The sequence below is a fragment of the Cygnus olor genome, chromosome 1 (genome assembly GCF_009769625.2).
Source record: "Cygnus olor isolate bCygOlo1 chromosome 1, bCygOlo1.pri.v2, whole genome shotgun sequence".
Taxonomy (NCBI): Eukaryota; Metazoa; Chordata; class Aves; order Anseriformes; family Anatidae; genus Cygnus; species Cygnus olor.
The window spans coordinates 130,442,192-130,461,330 of NC_049169.1; the positions used below are offsets into that span (position 1 = coordinate 130,442,192).

Genomic DNA, 19,139 nt, shown 5'->3' on the forward strand with positions numbered 1-19,139 from the left:
AATATGAGATACTCAAAAACTACATAAAGAATTTCTCTGGCAACCACAGCAAAAGAGCAGTACACACTCAGCCACATTTTCAGAGCTGCCAGAATGAGAGCACTGAGTCTGAGCACTATGTGGGACAGGCTGTTGTCACCCACCACCAAAATAATTCAGTCTGCAACCTCTGAGCTCTGGTCAAGGATGAATCCACATGCTAAATAAGTTGGTCTAGGAAACGAGATTTTTCTCAAACAGACAACAGATCAGATTAAGCTTTTGATACTGAGTTTCTGGAGATGTTTCTCTGCAGTCAGAGGAAAAAAAGCTTTACTTGGTTTCATAGTGAAATGCATCAATCTATGCAGGAAAATATTTCCTTAGTAAAACATAATTTTGTGGGTTTAGTCTTTCTAGTTCAGAAGAAAAAGCTTTGCACTTGCTTCAACTGAATGGGTAGGTTTTCAAAACACAGTGGTTATACTCTCTGCATATGACATTATTAAAAAAAGGATGAAAATTACCTACTCCAGTTTGGGGAATGGTATTTTGCACTTTTCAGAAGGGCTGCTGCTCCTAAGTGGCTGAAAAGCTTAACAGATGCTCGTGTTAAAGCCTACTTACCATGTGAAACTGAGAGCTTTTGGCTGTCTCTCAAATGCAAGACTATAAAATGTTTTCCAGAAAGGTTCAGATGGGACAGATTATTCACAAATTGCCTTTGTTGCCACTCGGAGAAGAACTGTCTTGGGCTTGAAATATTTCACAGATATTTATTGTATTCTGAAAACTTCATTTTATTTCTAACTTATTTACAGTTAAACATTCAGAATCATAAAATGTGAAGTATAAAATATTTAACAAAATAGATGCAGTTCATGTTGTTCAGATGCACCATAGATATATGATGAAACAGTAAACAGTACAGGAATTTCCTGATGGTCCTCTCTCTCATTAACCAGGGAAAGGAATGTGTAGACCCGTCCTATACGTTCTGACCTGATAAGTATGGCATCAAATTCTCATTTCAGAGAACATTACCACTCTGGTTTCTATGTCCTCAGTCTGTCTTCCACAGTTACCTTCACTGTCTGAAATGTGACACTGTAATGTTCAATACATCAGGTACCTTCTAAAGTTGGTATTTTTAATACTTTTTTTTTTTAATATAGAACTTCCTAGAAAAGAAGAATCAGGTAATTCAGGCAATATGAACAAAAGAGTCATTTATTATATATATATTCTCTAGTAAGTTATAATAGTCTCTTGGATTTTAAATGTCTTTTTGCTATTTTCAATGCTTAAAAATTATAATTTTAAAACATTAAATATTGTATTATATACATTATGATTTCATTTCTCATTTCTAAACATGGAGCATTCTCCAAGTGAAAACTTGGATGAAACAGAAAACAACTTCATTGACATTAACAGGCTTTAAAAGTTCACTTCATACAACCATAGATTTGACTATATGAAAAATAGCCAAATGTCAATTTGCTCCTGTATGGTTTTTTTTTTTTTTCTTTGTCTTTCCGGTCTTGGGGAGAGGGCTTTTTTTGGCTTTTGTTTTTGTATAAACGAAAGGACAGATCTGGTCAGTACTGTTGTCAGTGTTCAGTATTTTATCTTTTTTTTTTTTTTTAAATCTCATACTTATTTTATATAAAATAACAAAATATACAGAGAGAGCTCAGTTTGTTACATTAGTTCATACACATACAGTAAATAAAAGTGTTTTTTTTTTTTAATGTATGGCTTTGCAAAGGTAGATTATGAAGTGACTTTTGTATTTTATTTGTTTAAAAGCATTTTAAGAGAACGTGTTAGTGTGCTTACAATAGCGGCCATGGTAGTCGAATGTCGAGCCAAGAGTTTAATGCTAGGATCACTGGAGGTCTTGCCTGATACTGCTTCTGCAGCCTTCAGAAGACAAATGTAGTTTATTACAACCTCATCTATCTTAGCTATAATTTCCTGCTGCTGTGTTTCAGAGTTCATGACTTTAACTAAACGCATGCAGGCTTCTGTTAAGCAACAGAGTACTTGAAAGCTGGAAGTCATAGCTAAAAGCATTTCCTCAGGGCTTTTATCAGCCATGGCCATTTTCCTGCAGGCACTTCCCAACTGTCTCGATTCCATAGATAACAGTTGTTTGTACTTAGAAAGTTTAAGGTCATATGTTTCTGGATGTAAATCTTCTCTCTTGCCCATACTTGCTCGGACCAGTGACAGTAGCTCACTGGCATCCTTTTGCGCTGCAATAAATCCATCAGGCATTGCATACGTCTTCTCTTTCATCACATTTATTTGTGTAATTCGTGCATCAAAGGCCACATCATTGAGATTCACATCAATCTGGCCACCTTGGATGTCAGCACTGCTCTTCTCATGTGCATTAACTGCCTCACCTTGCAGGGTCTCAGCAGCTTTCGGGGACTCCAAGACTTTCTGCTCATTTTCATTGGAAAAAGATTGACTGACTGGTTCTGCAAGCTCGCACGGGTTCTGCGGTTCGAAGAGACATGAGAGCTGATGGCCATCTCCATCATCTTCATCATCATCGCTTCCTCTGCTTAGGAAACAGTAGCTAAAGGGGCCACGACACCTCCAGGCGCTGGTGTCCAGCTTCCGCAAAGGCAACGTTCGACACTGCTTGGAGTCCTTCTGATTGACTCCTGTGCCTGAACACCTCTTACTGTCCTTCCTATCAGTGCTGACATACACACAACTCTGGGAGTAACTTTTTGACAGCTTTTTGCCCAGGGAGAGCTCCACCCTTCTTTCTGACTTGGATTCATCCCTTGGGGTGGTGTCCAGACATTTCAAGCTGGCTGCGGCTGCCTTCCTTTCAAACAGCATCTCAATGTCTGCAGATCCTCCAATGATGCTGCTGCTGCGTCTCAGCACTTTCCTGTTGTGCGGCATCCTGAGGCTTCCTCCTATCATGTCATATGGCCGTAAACTAACTGTTGCCCCACAAACCTGATTTACTTTGGGAATGTCACAAGAGTCTTGATTTTGACTTGGCACCTTTGATTCTGATAGCATGGATGATAGCATGATGGAGTCAGCTAGAGGCTGTCTAGGAAAAGCTGTAGGCATGCCTCCTTGTCTTCCCTTTTCAGGCTCTGTGAAAGCTACACTAGGGGTAGTAGAAGAGCAGACAGAAGAATTAAGCATCACCCTGACAATATTCACAGACTAAACTTTTATATATCTGTAATACTCAGGGCAAATGGATTCCTAGTATATTCCAGAGGTCTCCATTCCTCAAAATATTTCACACACAAAATACTCAACATTGCTAGCTCCTCATGTCTTTTGTATTTCACTATGATGCTTTCTAAAATCTATCAACAAATTATAACTTTTGAATAATAAACTGTTCCACTACAGAACATGTTGAAATAAAGGAATAGAAAATCATCTATAAAACTTCCTAAATGCCCCGCCCCCAAGTATGTGGATTGGATGTTTACTATTAAATAATTAGATGAATATTTTCAGATTAAAATACCTTCTTTATCTATGCCTGAGAGAGTATGGAAAGATGCATTCATGGTAATTTTGTTTTGGTTATGTGGTTGTTTGTTTGTTTTTCTTATTCTTTCTCCTAGTCTGCTCCACTTTCAGATTTTCATGCATTGCCACACTACTGGGACATGTGTGTTGCTACCCAGGAAGAATGAAATGTTTAAAACCCAATCGAAAGCATTTCCAATGCTATCTCTGAAAAACTGTGCATTTTTTTGAACAGAAAGTTCACAAAGTCACTTGAAACTGGAACTTCAAAATGTGGTAATGATTCTATATGTAAATTATTCTTAAAGGAAACACCTACAATCAGATGGTGAAGTAAAAACATATAGTGACATTTTCTCACCTTTACATTTAGAGCTTTTTATTCATAGTGGCATGTTTTTGACAATCTGCTAAAATAGCATAAAATATATAATAAATGAAGCACTTTTTTTTTCTCTCCATCATTAATATACCTTCTTAAGTCATCTTATGATCTAAAAAGAATCCTGGAACTCAAATGGCTATGAACTTTGGAGAGGCTTCCAAAGTTTACTTTCTCCCCTAGGCCTCTCCATCAATGTCCACCAAATATTAGATCTAAAACACAGGAGACTTTTTTTTGTTAAACTGTAATGAGAGATCTTCCAAAAAAAAAAATAATTTGTAAGCAGCTCCCAAGAACATCTCAACACAAAGAAGTAAAATGAATAGATACACTAAGGTCTAATCCCACAGCCTGCTGTAGATTGATGATGTGCTTTCAGGTAAAGAGAATGCAAACTTCATACCTAGCCTTCAACCTTAACATGCAACTTTAAAAACAAACATAAGAAACACTTTATTACTGATGTACCTGTAGTTTCTTTTATCTTGGGGATCCGATGACATCCTTCTCTCAAAGTGCCAAACAGTGGTTCAGCATTAATTGCTGAATGCACGACAGGCACCGTCATCCTGTGACACACAGCTTCTGGCTGCTGATGCAGGTCTTTGTATGTTGTTCCATGGTTTGGAAGAATGGCAGCTCTTTCATCTGCTGGAATATAGGCAATGCCCTTCATTGATGGGTCAGAGATAATGTGCTTAACGTCAGAGGTACAAAGAGGAGATTCAACAGGGGTAGCACATGTGCTACTGCCCGTGCTGCATCCTGCATCCACTGAAGAGCACTGAGAGCTTTGCAGTGAGAAATGGCCTTCACTTTGCAGAGATGACATGCGCTTAGCCAAGTGATATTCACAAAGTCTAGCCACACTCTGCTCAGCTTCTGGAAGCTTTGAAGGATGGTCATCTGCAGATAAATCGGTATCTTCTGCATCATTTAGGTCTTTGGCTGAAGACACAGGAGTCATATCTGACAAAAAGTTTTCACCTTGTCCAAGCCCTGAAGTATCATCCTGATCCACCTCAGGATCTACTTCATCCTTACAGTCAGTTTCTGTTTTGCCAAGGACAGGAACTCTTGGAAATGTCTTCCCGTTCACTGTTTCTGGGCTTGGCTTATCTGCTGCCCCATCATCGGCAGCATACCATCTTTGGCGAAAGGCAGTTCTCTCCACATTAAAAGTGCTTAGGCGTTGACTGTCTCTTGCTGAAAGAGTTCCAAATTTAGCTTTTAGGTCTTCATCAGCCTCTGCTTTTTTAGTTCCCTGTTGCTTTTTCACAGTAGCATTGCCATCAGAAGGTGCTTTTACTTCACTGTCTGTCATCTTAGTTTTCCTTTTACTAGTGCAAGAATATACTAAGGATCCCATGTGCAATTTGCTAAAATAATCAGTGACAGATTTTGTTTCCATGGTCTCTGGCTCCATTTCCATGTTATCTGAATGAAGAATCTGCTTTGAAGGCACAACTTTTGACTGTAGCTCCGCAGCCTGACGACCAGACAAAGGCTGAGAGGATTTCATGCCTGGCACTCCAGCCTGACTCTTAGCGATGGGAAATTCAGTCTGCTCTTCCACAAGGGGTTGATAGCCTTCGCTTGTGGTCAAAAACATGCGTGCAGTGTTTTCTGTCTGTTTCTGTGCTGCAGCTAATTCAGAACTTTCAGTCATTTCAGAGGAATTTGTTTCATTGCCAGAATCTGAAGATGACTCAGGGCTATATGCTCGCAAGATAGCTACACCTGCAAGCCACAAAAAATGAGAGTCAATCAATGACAGCAGCTGAAGCACCTGGACAAGTGACAAGCAAAGGCGTGTGTTAGAGACAAAAATATCTTTTGTAAGAATAATCTGACTTTATTGCACAGTTCCCGGGACAGGTAGCTTAATAACATTACAGTAGTTCCATTACATAATATGGAATATGATGTATGGAAAATGATGGCAAAAAAAGCAAAACAACAAAAAACAAAACCCCCTCACAAAATGGAGTATTTCCAAAGCTAAATGGATGAGATGGAATGATTTTCAATGAATAAATGTAACTATGGTGAAAGAACCTGAGTTGTCATTCGTCTGCTGTTCCTCTGAAGCAGCCAAAGCTTCTAGTGCTTGAAGTGTAGAGACTACAGCATCATCTAGCCCCTTTTCACACTTCCCCTCTGTATTAGTAGGGACAGCATCGATAAGCGACACTGGAATATCATCACTGCCTAGATTACTGGCTTGCTCCTTGTCGTCTCTAGGCTGTGTTGCTTGATTCTGAGAGTCTTCCTCATCTGAACTGTCCCTGAAGCCAGGTGGAGGAGCAGCAATGGCCATGTTTAAGGTATGCAATAGGAAATCATCTTCATTATCATCACCTTCTGGAGGTGGAAGTGAAGTCAAATCAATAATGTCATCACTAGAACCAGAAAGGCTGAGAAGAGCAGGCCTATCGATTTCTCCTACCATAATGTCTTCTTCACAGCTTACTTCATCTTCATCTTCAGCATCATCTGTGTTTTCTGCATAACAAATATCATGCAGCAAAGGCTCTTCTATTCCTTCCGCAGCTCCAAATATTTTACCATCATTTATGGTTGCGTAAACAGAATTTGTAGCAAACTGAATGCTTTCAGCATCTGGTGACAACTCCAGACCTTTAATGTCATTGGCATTACTAATATACATGGCTCTTTGTTTTTCTAGTACTTCTGGACTTTCATCCAAAAGCCTTTCATAGCCAAGAGTCTGAGGATTGATACCATCCAAGTTGTGATCTCCAAATATAAAGGAAACTTTTGCTCCCCTGGGAGAATCCTGTGCTTTCTTGCTAGATTCCAAACCTGAGAGTGACAGCAGTGAAGACTGATTAAAATTTCTGCTTTCTTCTGCTTCAGTGGGGTCACTTTGCTTGGCCAGTTGCTGATCAAATCCACCTGAATTATAGGTATTTTCTATGTACAGATGTCTGTGCTCTTTTTGACATAACAGACTTTCAGAAACATCTACAGTCTTCTGTTTAGGATCAGCAAAGGACATTTGAGTCTCTTGATCTCCTTCAGCCAGGAAAGTGGTAGTTTTTGGTACACAATTCCACTCAGAAGCAAGGAGACTATGCTTCCCTCTATTTTCAATTCCTGTAACACAGGGAAATAAAAGAAACATTATGAAATCACAGATTCATATAATCACAAGTTCATGCAATTTTTTAAACAATATCTTGTTAATATTGAGCAATGAACCCTCTGAATAGGACAGCTGGGTCATCAAACGCTTCAGAAAAGCATTTTCAAGCTTACCTCTGCTCTGAATTAAACAGCTGTTGATTTAATGACCTAAAGTTTAACCGACACTTTTGTACTTTAGTGCAAAACCAAACCACAGCTAGGTACAAATGCTATTCCAGAAATAGTAACAGAAAATCAAATTCCCAGCTGGTTTCCACAACACCATATGTATTCTTATACAAGATATATGCGTATAACGTAATAACACTCATAGGGAACATGCATCTGTTTCAATACAGTTATGAAAGAAATTCAAGCTATCAAAGGCTGAATATTAGAACATTATAAAGCTGAATTGGTATACCGTAGAGCCAAGTCTAAGCCAGCAATAAAATCTCATTTGGCATAGCCTTGTATTTATCTGGAGATGCACTGGGGCTTAAGCTGGCTTCTGCTTTACACCTGTGACCATCAATAACATACTGTGCAATGAATACCTGTTTCTCTGCTCCCTGTATTTTTCTTGTTGGCCATGTTGAATATTGAACGCCTTGAGTCGACCAGCAGTCTATAGTACCCAGCTGTTAGGCAAGCAAGATTCATTGCATCTGATGACTCCATCAGTAGAGTAATAGGCTAAGAAGAATACAACCAAGTCTTGGTTAAGGCTGTTACTTCTCTATTTGTTTACCTCCTGATAATACAACTACATGGAATCAAAAGGAATTACATCAGAAATGCCACACTGAAAAATATACATGAGAACTTATTTTCCTCACTACCAACATCAAGCAATATCAAACATTTTCAGGGGGTATCCTATTAAAATATATAAATAACTGAAAGGAGGGTGCAGGGAGGAAAAAGCCAGGCTCTTTTCAGTGGTGCCCAGGGCTAACAGAAGAGGCAATGGGCACAAGCTGAAATACATCAGGCAGCACTTCGGTGCTGTGCGGCTGACTGATCACTGGCACACGTTGAAGGCTCTCTCCTTGGAGACATTCAGAAGCTGCCTGGATGTGGTCCTAGGCAACCTTCTCTAGGTGGCCTGGCAGGGGGCTTGGACCAGATGAGGTCCAGAAGTCCCGTCCCTTTCTACCTCAAGAATTCTGTGATTTACAAGATTAGAGTTGGAATAAGAAGTCCAACTGGGCATTTTTAAGGGCTGAGTTTGTTCTCTTTCTGAAAGAAGCTAATTACTTTAAGACTCTTGCTCCATCTTTCTCTTGCATAGATACATATCTATATTTTTTCTCCTAAGCACTGTTTACTGCTACTCTGAAACTGCCAAGGGCTAAAACTCTGGTACATTAGGTGCTGGAGTCTTACAGTAGTATGGGAATCATTGCAGCTTGCCAGAAAATGAAGTGCCCTAAGCTCATGTAAAGAAGTAAAATAGGAAGCAAACAGGGATGGAAAAAATTCAGGTTGAAAAAATACAGCAGTGAGGATAAAGCTATCATTACACAGCAGCAGCAGGGAATATTAAAATGAGAGCTTAAAAGATTTCAGTATTTGTGGCCTGGCATTGCTTAAAAGACATGTGATGAAAAAATGAATAGACAAACAGAAACAGAGAACAGAGAGAGATCCTCAGAAGAGAAATCATTAAAGAAACCAAACTCAAAGCCTTTAAAGAGAACAGTTAGACTTAACAGAAAAATGCCATAGTTCTGAAAAGCTGTCTTGCAGGCTAGAGAGCATTGAATGTAAGAAATCCATGTGAAACACACTTTCTTTTATTTCCTTTTCCTTTGCCACACTATACAAATTCCTTTGCCTAAAACTTTTGTTCATGTCTCTGTAGCTTATAACAGCAAAAGCTGCTCTCCTCAAATTCATTTTAAGGTAGCTAGCCTCTAGAGCTCCCAAAGAGGAAAAAAAAATTACCAAGTCCTTACCATGATACATAGATAGAATTTACACCATAGACAACCTATCTGGTCATTCACGTAGTTTGTAGTGACTTATAGCCACGTGGACATTTGCGACCTGAAGGCAACTGACTGTGGTGGAAATTGTGGCCAAAACATAATTTATGTTCATAGCTTACTACCAACCTCAAAACTGTTGTATGAACAGTTTTCGGCAACATGTAAAAGTCTATGCACTTTTTTTCTTTAAAGTATTTTATGCTATATATAAAATACTCATCCTCAGTATGAGGTTCTACTCAACACATGCTTCTTTCTAAACGATTCAAACAGAGATATAAAAATAATTATAAATTATTAATTCTACAATGAAGTACTTAATCTTTGTTCTTTTGAGTCACAAATAAAAAATAGCATCGAAATGCCATGTTGATGTCAAATTTTTCTGCAATGATAGACAGAAATGGACAATTTCCAAAGAAGTCTCAGATTGCTGAAAACAGTGCTGTGAACTACTGTTAATCTGATGAACAGTCTCGTGACAGCTAAATTTTACTGGCTGCATCTCCCAAGTGATTTATGCTTGCGAAGATATCAAAAAGAACCAAAAATAAAAGAAGAACACTGGCTTCTTATTCATTCATTTGTTACAAAAATGGCACTTATTGCCATATTCAGAATCTAGATATAGGAACCTGCTACCTTACGATATGCCTGTGTTCGCCCACATCTCCAACATCTCCACAAGAAACTGTGACAGTCCATACTTGTGCCCCACATAGAAGTTTTTTGTTGTTGTTGTTTGTTTGTTTGTTTGTTTTGTTTTGTTAAAGTCATTCCACAGCCTTCTAGCTTTGTAATTTTAATGTCAGGCACCCTGTATTTAAGCCTGAATGTGTTGAAAGGCAAGAAGATAGGGATATACATGGTTTGCAGTAAGGCAGTAACAGTATTATAACACAAAACAACATAAGATCATGGTAATATAAAATATCATGACATACAGTGCTGCATTTTACATTCAAGTAGATGGGAAGTATTTAATTTCTGGATTACTTTCTCCATCAGAAAAAAGAGGATAACAACTTTCTCATAAGAGGGCTACAAGTTTAGCACAGTAATACAAGTAAAGTAGACTGAAATGCTCAGATTGCTAAAATGCTGTATTCATCAACCTGTACATTTTTTGTGATATTGTTGTCAAAGGGCACCTAGATTAATTTACAGCAATGTTTTTTTTCATTAACTTAAATACAAGGAAACACTTTCAGGTCAATAAGCCTAAAGCATTCAAAGCAAAAGTTTAGTAAAATATCCCTTGTGTATGTTTTGTTGTTGTTTATTTATTTTTTAATGTACATCTGTGTAAGCAACAAGAACTGTTAGGCTCCATTTATTTTAATAGTATATTTAAGTTTCAAGTATAAGGAGAACTCTTCCTTTGATCTCTGATTGTCCTGATTAATGTCCTAGACAGTCTCTGAAGCCTTTCACTTTAAAATCTGATAGGAAACACACCAAGAAGAACCAGGATAATATAATGTATAAAACTCCATTCATTGCCCCCCAGATGCCACAGACGCAAAGTGTTAAGCAGGATAAAAGAGAAATTAAATTACTATAGGTAGAAGAAGAGCATACAATAATACATGATATGGGACGAGGAACTTAACTGGAATTATAAGGTCTAAGAAAAAAAAAAAAGCCTTTTAACAGGTTATTTCACTGGTAAGAACTATATGGTTACTTGCAGTGTCCTTTGCGGATAAAACACTGGGCTACTTGAGACACTGATCTGATAGAACTGGCAATTCTCTAACAGTAATAACATTGTCTATTATACCAAAAGTGGCTTATAGGAGCTCAAGAAACTTCAAAAGAAGGCCAATTTCATCATCAACCTCTTCTCACCATGGAAATCAAGGGACACAACAACAAAGCAAATTGCCAGAGCTAAAAATGCACTTCCAACAACATATCATTGTCATGAAAACATTTGGAACAGTTAGCATAGTTTGACCAAATATTTAAATAAAAAGGCAAAAACATTATTTAAAGACATTGCATCATTGCAGATCAACAAAAAACTTACTTTTACATCTAAGACATGTAGCTCAACTCTAACACTGCTTTCATCTTCTGTAAACATCTCGATCCTGTTCACATGGCTGAAGTCTGCCAGGAGAGCTACCAGGTTTGTTTTGGTGTTTATCACATGACTGATGCCATACCGTGGCCCTACTAACAATGTCACTTCTGAACGCTTTTCTCCCTGCTTTAGCATAAAAAGGGGAAGAAAAAAAAAAGTAAAACCCATGAGAAACACTGCACAGTCACTGCCTTCTTTCATCTCCATGAAGCTTCATCTGCATTATTAAAGATTATCACATTTTTCTGAGAAGGTGAAATATAGAAGAGCATACTAGTTTGATAATTAATTACAAAAAGTAAAGGAATTTGATCATGGATATTGGCTGTACTGCAGTTTTTAGATGGATAGGTGGGTGGACAGATGGATGGATGGATGCTTCCTTTAAAAGAAAGTATTTTTCATCAAGAGTTTTCCAGAGTAATAATTTAAGTATTCTTCAGTTAATTGGATGGCACTATTTGCCAAATAGATGCTACCTATCTCCAAACCCTCAGTAAGTATTCAAATTACACTAGGAATGTTATTTTCAAGATGAAAAGAAACTAAAAGTGATTTGGTTCAATTTAACAACTATTTTTTTTAAGTGTGTGAATAGAACTTAAACTTCTAAAGAAAATGTTACGGTCCAGTTTTTGCAAACAGACACTTGGATAAAACCATCAAGAAAAGAGAGAAACTTTTTCAAGAGAATTATTACCACTAGTGTTGCCTTGAAAACACGCCCTCCATACAACCGTAGATCACTGAGGAACTTTAGATAGTGCACCTTGGCTTGCAGAGCAGATAGCTGAAGAAAGAGAAACAGGGGTAAGATATAGTGGTAGAAATCAACACGTTACTAATTTTATTTAAAAAAATAAAAGATATTCATGTGGTGTAAAGAAAATGGACTGCAATAAGAGCTCATCAGAGTCTGAAACCAAATCATCAAATGCTTGACTTTCAGATGAGGACAAACAGTTTCATTCTTAAAATTCGAATTGTGCTTGTTTAGTCAAATGCACTGAGAATTTGGGTATGGGCTATATCAGGGCACTGAAGAACATTGTAACTGCTCCAATGAAGGGAAAATGTTAAACTACTCAAATTAGACATCTGTTCATTGAGGGATTTCAAGGATAGTCAACAGCTTTCAATTCATAATCACCATCAGTTCTTAAACATTTATGGACCAATACAGAGAAAGAGAACAAAGAATTTCATTTTGTCAGCTATGTGCATTACATTTTGCAAGGTACTTGTAGCATATGGCATATTATTCTGCCTCATTACTACAATTCCCATTTTTTAAAATAAAATTCCTCTACTATATTTAGTAGGGAATAAATCTGGAAGCCAAATACAGTACATAAATACATATGATTCTATCATGCAACCCAATCCATAATTTATCTCATTTTTCCCCTACCTTAAAATACCTACTTAAAAACATCAAGATTGGACATATTTTATGAGATTGAATGGAACCAAGAAACAGTTCATTTCACCCAAAAAATCTGAAGCCAGAACTTACACCTCCCTTGTGTAAATCTTTGAGTGTGGACTTTATCGAGCTCATCTCATTTACTATTCTCTCTTCAGCCACCAGATTTCTAGTTCAAAAACTTACTTGATCCTGAACAGCATTTTAAGAGCCCCTAAACTAACGTTTTCCTAGACTCTAAGGAGGAAATGAATCCAAAGCAGAGAGCCAAGAGGGAATGAAGTCCCCTTCCTTTAAGTAGGTGTTAAGTTGGATATAGAAATACACAGGACTTATAAAAAAGGAAGGATCCTAAGAGTGACGGTCTTCCCTTCACAGGAAGGGATACAAGCTCCAGAGGCTTGTCCTGGCTTAGTACCTAGAGGTGAGACAGAAGGTGACGATGAGCTGTGATGCTTTGTTTCTGATGACTGCCTGATAAAAAAGCAGGCAGGCACACAATGAGTTTCCAAAGCTCAAATCACAAAGAATAAAGCAAAAATCATGGAATCACAGAATCATTTAGGTTGGAAAAGACCCCTAACATTGTATAGTCCAACCTTTAACCTAGCACTGCCAAGTACACCATTAAACAATATCCCTAAGCTCTACATCTACACGTTTTTTGAAGACCTCCAGAGATGGTGAATCAACTACTCCCCTGGGAAACCTGTTCCAATATTTCACACCCCTTTCAGTGAAGATATTTGTCCTAATAACCAACCTAAACCTCTCCTGTTGCAACGTAAGGCCATTTCCTCTTATCACTTGGTGCTTGGGAGAAGAGACCAATCCTCACCTCACTATAGCCTCCTTTAAGGTAATTGTAGAGCATGATAAGGTCTCCCCTGAGCCTTCTTTTCTCCAAGCTAAACAACCCCAGCTCCCTCAGACACTCCTTGTAAGACTTGTTCTCTAGACCCTTCACCAGCTTCATTGCCCTTCTCTGGACATGCTCCAGCACCTAGATGTCCTTCTTGTAGTAAGGGGCCCAAAACTGAACGCAGTAGTTGACGTGCAGCCTCACCAGAGCTGAGTAGAGAGGGACAGGCACTTCCTTACTTCTGCTGGCCACACTATTTCTGATACAAGCCAGGATCCTGTTAGCCTTCTTGGCCACCTGAGCACACCGTTGGCTCATAACCAGCCAGGTATTGACCAATACCCCCAAGTCTCTTTCTGCCGGGCAGCTTTCCAGCCACTCTTCCCCGAGTCTGTAGCGCTGATTGGGGTTTTTGTGCCCCAAGTGGAGGACCTGGTACTTAGCCTTGTTAACTTCATAGAGTTGACCTTGGCCCATCGGTCCAGCCTATCCAGATCCCTCTGCAGAGCCTTAGTACCCTCAAGAACATCAACACTTGCACCTAACTTGGTGTCATCTGCAAACTTACTGAGGGCACACTCAATACCCTTGTCCAGATCATTGATAAAGATATTGAAGAGAACTGTCCCCAGTACTGAACCCTGGGGGACACCACTAGTGACTGGCCTCCAGCTGGATTTAACTCCATTCACCACAACTCTTTGGACCCAGCCACCCAGCCAGTTTTTAACCTAACAAAGTGTACACCTTTCCAAGCCATGAGCAGCCAGTTTCTGCAGGAGAATGCTGTGGGAAACACTGTCAAAAACCTTACTGAAGTACAGGTAGATCACATCCACATCCTTTCCCTCATCCACTGAGCATGTCACCTTAACAAAGTCTGCTGCGGAAAGGCATTGTTGCAACCTCTGTTCTAACCAAGAATCAATACTGAATGCCCCTGCCATCACCTGTGATTCCTTCAGCAGTGATAGCTTTCAAAATAAAACCTAAGTTACGCTACTATGATAAATAGTAAGTAATTGGCATTATTCAGGTTTAGCTTCAGCACTGCTGGAGACAAGCAGTACTTCAGTCAAAAAGGTGTCCCCTTCCCCTGAGCATTCCAGGTCAAACACACAGATCTACATTCACAATCATGACATGACCTGAAACTCACCTCCTCCAAGCAGGATTTTTGCTGATCCCAATGAACCTTAGCTCAGGCACCTTAGTCCTGGGCTTTTCCCATTTGGAAAAAAAAGTGTCATGAACCAGGATTCAGCTAATTTTATGTCTCAGCTACTCCTCTTAGGTTCTGTTTACTGTCAATGGAGAGAAATAGGCATTTCTAGGACAAGTCATCTGACCTATTTTTGGCATCTAATATGGGATGGGATGAATTGTTCCCTAGAAGTGCCTGTTTCTCTCTGTTGACTACAAAGAGAGACTAGATGACTTACATAAAAAAACCACTCATTATGGTGTCTAAAACCAGACACAACTGTATGCACGCAACAATGCTGTGTGCATTTCTCAGGGACATTGTCTTCTACATTTCTTTCCATCCGAACTGAAAACTTAGTGCTAAGAAAAGCATTTTACAACAGCAAGGAGGATCAGTTACTATAAGGAACGTTATCTATCCAATTAGGCCTTGGACAGTGAAATGTCTCTATCTACAGCTTAATGGAAAACAATCCTGAAAAACAGCATTTACATCAGGCCCATAGGTTAATATAGTTCAGACCAGAGCATCAGAGAGGAAACAATAACTTTCTAACAAGTCTGCCATTAATATGAAGCGCTAAATGAATTAAAAAATATGTATCTTTATAATATCTGAAATACTAATAACCACCTTTCTGGCATTCACAAGTTAAGAAGATAGTTTAGCTGGGATATAATTAATTATTTTATTTGTTCTTGGCTATGTTGTACTGATCACCAGAAGTTAAATTGTCTATATTCTCTGAAAATATAATGGCTAGGTATTTCTCCAAAGAATTAATTTAAAATGTTTCCCATGGATGCCACCCTTTCTGTTCTTTAAAACATATTTTCTATTAAGATGCAAATGTAATACCTTTTTACCCGGAGGAACTACGTTTTGATTTGCTTTGACAAGGTGCGAAAGTGCTTTCTTTATGTTCTTTTCTTTCATGCTTTGCAGCACAGCAGATGGAAGAAAAGTCTCTAATCCCCATTCTTTTCTGCAATAAAAGGCATATATTTAATTTCACATTCCTGTGACGATTATTTATCTAAAGACTGGTGACTATGATGCCAAGTGAATGAATGAACTACAAACAGAGAAAAAGTTGATAAAGTCCAGAGTTTTGCAATAACTCATCATTTTCTATATTCGAACTATATGAAGAACTATTTTCTATATTTGAACTATATTCGAACTTATGAAGAAGATGCTTTAAAACTATATTCAATCATTTCTTCTATCTCTTCCAACATACTACACAGCAAAGAAGTTTAAAGTGTGTATGTTTAAAATTTAGGCTTGTTAATCCCCACCTAATTACACAGGCAAGCACCAATATAGAATTAAATTTGCAGAAGATTTAACAACATAATATCAGATTAAATTTTATTTTCTAAATTTTTTTAGGACATGCAAACCAGCCAATGATTGTCTTTGTAACTTTGCCAACCCGAAAACCTGTTCCCCTCCTTTTACCCAAAGTACTTTTCTTCTTGATGCACCCTTTTTGACAGAAGACTGACTCTTCGCTCGTAATTTTTTTTTCTTGTTGATTAGGATAAAATATAACAACATAGAAAAAGCTGGTTTTTTATTTGTTTGTTTTTGCTTTGTTTGCTTTTTTTTTTTTTTTTTTTTATCCTAGCAGATATACACATTGCTGCATTTTGGATTTTTAATTTTCCTTGCAGTTACATATATATGTTGTCTAACCTCTCCTAGAAAATCATACGGACAACATAAAACAGGTGCTTACTAGATTCTTCTGTACCTAAGAAATCTTTTAAAAGGAATCTTAGACCCTATGGTATTCTGAACCAAGAAATCAACTGAATCTTATTATAATCATCTCTACTAAAACCCTAGGATTTAGGATATATAGACTTAGATCTGATCATTGAAAGCAAGAGAATTAATCTTATTTACATTTATAGCCTATTTCACATGCCTAAACACATGACCAAAAGGTAAATGTATTGTCCATACTTAAAGTTCTTAGCTCACCTGAATAAATTTCAAGTCACAAATAATGAAACTAAAACTGGTGCACACATATAGGCATATTAAAGAACCGACCTTAAAGAATCTATAAGCTTATCCAAATCTTTCACTTTTTAAAGAACACGCTGAATCCTCAACTTACTCTATGTATTTGAGGGAGATTTTCTGAGTTTGCTTGGTGGTCACAGTTGCAATATACATCTGTAGTGCAGCCAACCGCAGGGCAATGTCGTATTTCAGTTCTGGTCCAAATCTTTCCTGAACCACATCATTACAGCTCTGCCAAAGAACCAGTAGAGGGAGTTTCAAGTTCAAAAATCTTGTACTAAAATTATATATATATATATATATATATATATTTTTTAATGACCATTGTGTGAAGAGTAACCCTGAACCCAGAAACAGGACCATGTTGAAAGTAGAACTGCTGCTCTCAGAGATGTCAGATGCTCACCAGGATATGGGTACTTCTGGAGAACACAAGGACTTCTGCCAAAGAGCAGAAGGCATGAACATTTTGATCTAAGCTCTCTCTCCCTTCATCCTTTCCGAGGAAAACAGTAATCCTCTTTCATGAGTGTTGGGAGGGTACTAGGCTATCTGGACTCAGGACAGCAGAACTCTGCCTGGTGGGATGCCCAGGAGGAGAATCACATTGTTCTCACATCAGTTTTCTCATCCATTTTACTGGAAGTCCCTTTACAGACATCATTTCTCCCTGATATTACAGTACCAGAATTAAGTATAAGCCATTATTTTGGCTTCACTGTTTTGTAAAGCCAAATATATTTTGGAAAGGCATCAAAGCATCACTATTTGGCAGGACTTATGAAGGAAGGGAACTTTGCAGATGATGAAGATTTGCACATTCCCCAAGTGCACTGGCTTTATGCAGCAGAAATAAAACCCAGGACTTACTGTGGCCATACTTTTCTATCTGTGTATATACTGAATGCAACCAGCTTTTTATTCTCCATTTTGCTAACAATGGCCATGCTTTCACTTACCTGTACATAGAGATATTCAAACGCAACTGGATCTCTTCTTAAAAGATCAATGGGATCCTTTGGGACAAAGCTAATCCTGAAAAGACATCTCATCTTATGTGAGCTTGGTCTCTGGGTCACCTAGGATAGTGCAATAATTATATCAGAGCATAGCAATCCTGTTTGTGCAAGAGTCCGTTGTCTCAGGCATTGATCCTGCTCCAGAGACACATGGTAACAAGGGAAGTAATTCTTTCTAACAAAGTGCTTTTCTGTGGGCTCCTTAGTATGTATTGCACATAAGAACATCATATATATAGTCTTGTGGAAAGAATTCTAGACTTACATAGGCATGACTGCCCAATATAACTCATTCTCAAAGCAGAGGAATTCATTCATTCAAACCGAGAGAGAAAGGACGGAAAAAACAGACCTTAATGGAAACCATTCAAGTGAAATACAAAGTGAGTTGTACTTCCGCAAGACCAAAAGACGTATAAGCAAGAAGGGTGGTAAGGCTTCTGGGGAGAGGTCACATTTTACTTCTTAGTTTGATTGAGAATACCGATGAAGTACAGCTTGGCAGCTATTATTCTCACTTTCCCTTCATTGCTTCAATAAATTAGACAATTTGCCAGAAATTGTGTCTTTTCAGTTTTCCTGGTTTGTTCTGGATTAAGACACCTACCCCTAGACTTCTGACCAAGATAGACTTCTCCCAATACTTTAAAAGATCAAAAAGACTTGTTTGCTTGTTGGTCAGCAAAACACTTCGCTAAGAACATAACACAGTAATCTGGGTATTTTCACAAGGGACCGACACAGAGTGAATAAATAATTGGATGAAAGAGTAACAAAACAAAAACTATTGTAAGTCATGGTCAGCAGCAATGTTATAACAGCAAATTAAAGAATTGCTGATTTTACAGGAACTTCAAAGAAGAAATTAATGTAGTTTATGTAGTTTATTCAATTAGGCTAATGTAATTAGAGAGTTAGTGTACTTTATAATCAACATCTTGAATTGATAAGATTATACTTACAAAAATCTCCAGTGGAGTCTCTGTCTTGAACGAACAATTTTCAGAATGTATTTTTATCTCACATTCTTTTTGACCCCATTCCTAAGTATCTAGGCATACTCTGTATGTATAAATAAAAGCTCAAGATGGGATTTTCAAAAGCTCTCTGTGTTGGTTTGTTCTGATCCCTCTGATTTCAATGGGAATTTTATCAATTACTTCAAAGAGAGACAGCTAGGCCAGAAGAGCCAGCACTGAATATTCCTGGATATTGTGCATTCATTGGGAAGCTTGCACCCACACAATAGGAACGTTAACATGGCAAAGTCAAATGCTTAAAAGTTGGAAAATACTAGAAAGACCGCTACTGAGTAAACTTATTTCCTTCATATCACTACTCAGACTTGAGTTACATGAGCAAGGGAATTCTGGCATTTGTATTAAATCACTGTTCCCCTTCTCATTTAAAAATATATTTGTACTTCTTTGAAAATTTAGGTAAAATGTAAAAAAAAAAAACCA

At 38.0% G+C, this 19,139-nt stretch overlaps 1 protein-coding gene across 3 annotated transcripts in view; it reads right to left on the minus strand.

Annotated features, from left to right (window-relative positions):
* Positions 1-741: 741 nt before the first annotated feature.
* The window catches only part of FRMPD4 (FERM and PDZ domain containing 4), a 313,051-nt gene continuing 294,653 nt past the window's right edge, over positions 742-19,139 (minus strand). For 2 of the 3 annotated variants that reach the window (XM_040533715.1, XM_040533706.1), the window contains 9 exons: positions 17,617-17,736; positions 16,752-16,888; positions 15,479-15,605; positions 11,826-11,915; positions 11,069-11,251; positions 7,600-7,738; positions 5,951-7,012; positions 4,361-5,632; positions 742-3,122 (listed from right to left, as the gene is read on the minus strand). In XM_040533715.1, the coding sequence (XP_040389649.1) occupies positions 1,777-3,122; positions 4,361-5,632; positions 5,951-7,012; positions 7,600-7,738; positions 11,069-11,251; positions 11,826-11,915; positions 15,479-15,605; positions 16,752-16,888; positions 17,617-17,736 (4,476 nt within the window). In that variant the 3' untranslated portion in view covers positions 742-1,776. Of the gene's footprint in view, positions 3,128-4,360; positions 5,633-5,950; positions 7,013-7,599; positions 7,739-11,068; positions 11,252-11,825; positions 11,916-15,478; positions 15,606-16,751; positions 16,889-17,616; positions 17,737-19,139 lie in introns of all 3 variants that reach the window. The other variant, XM_040533724.1, reaches the window with a different exon arrangement.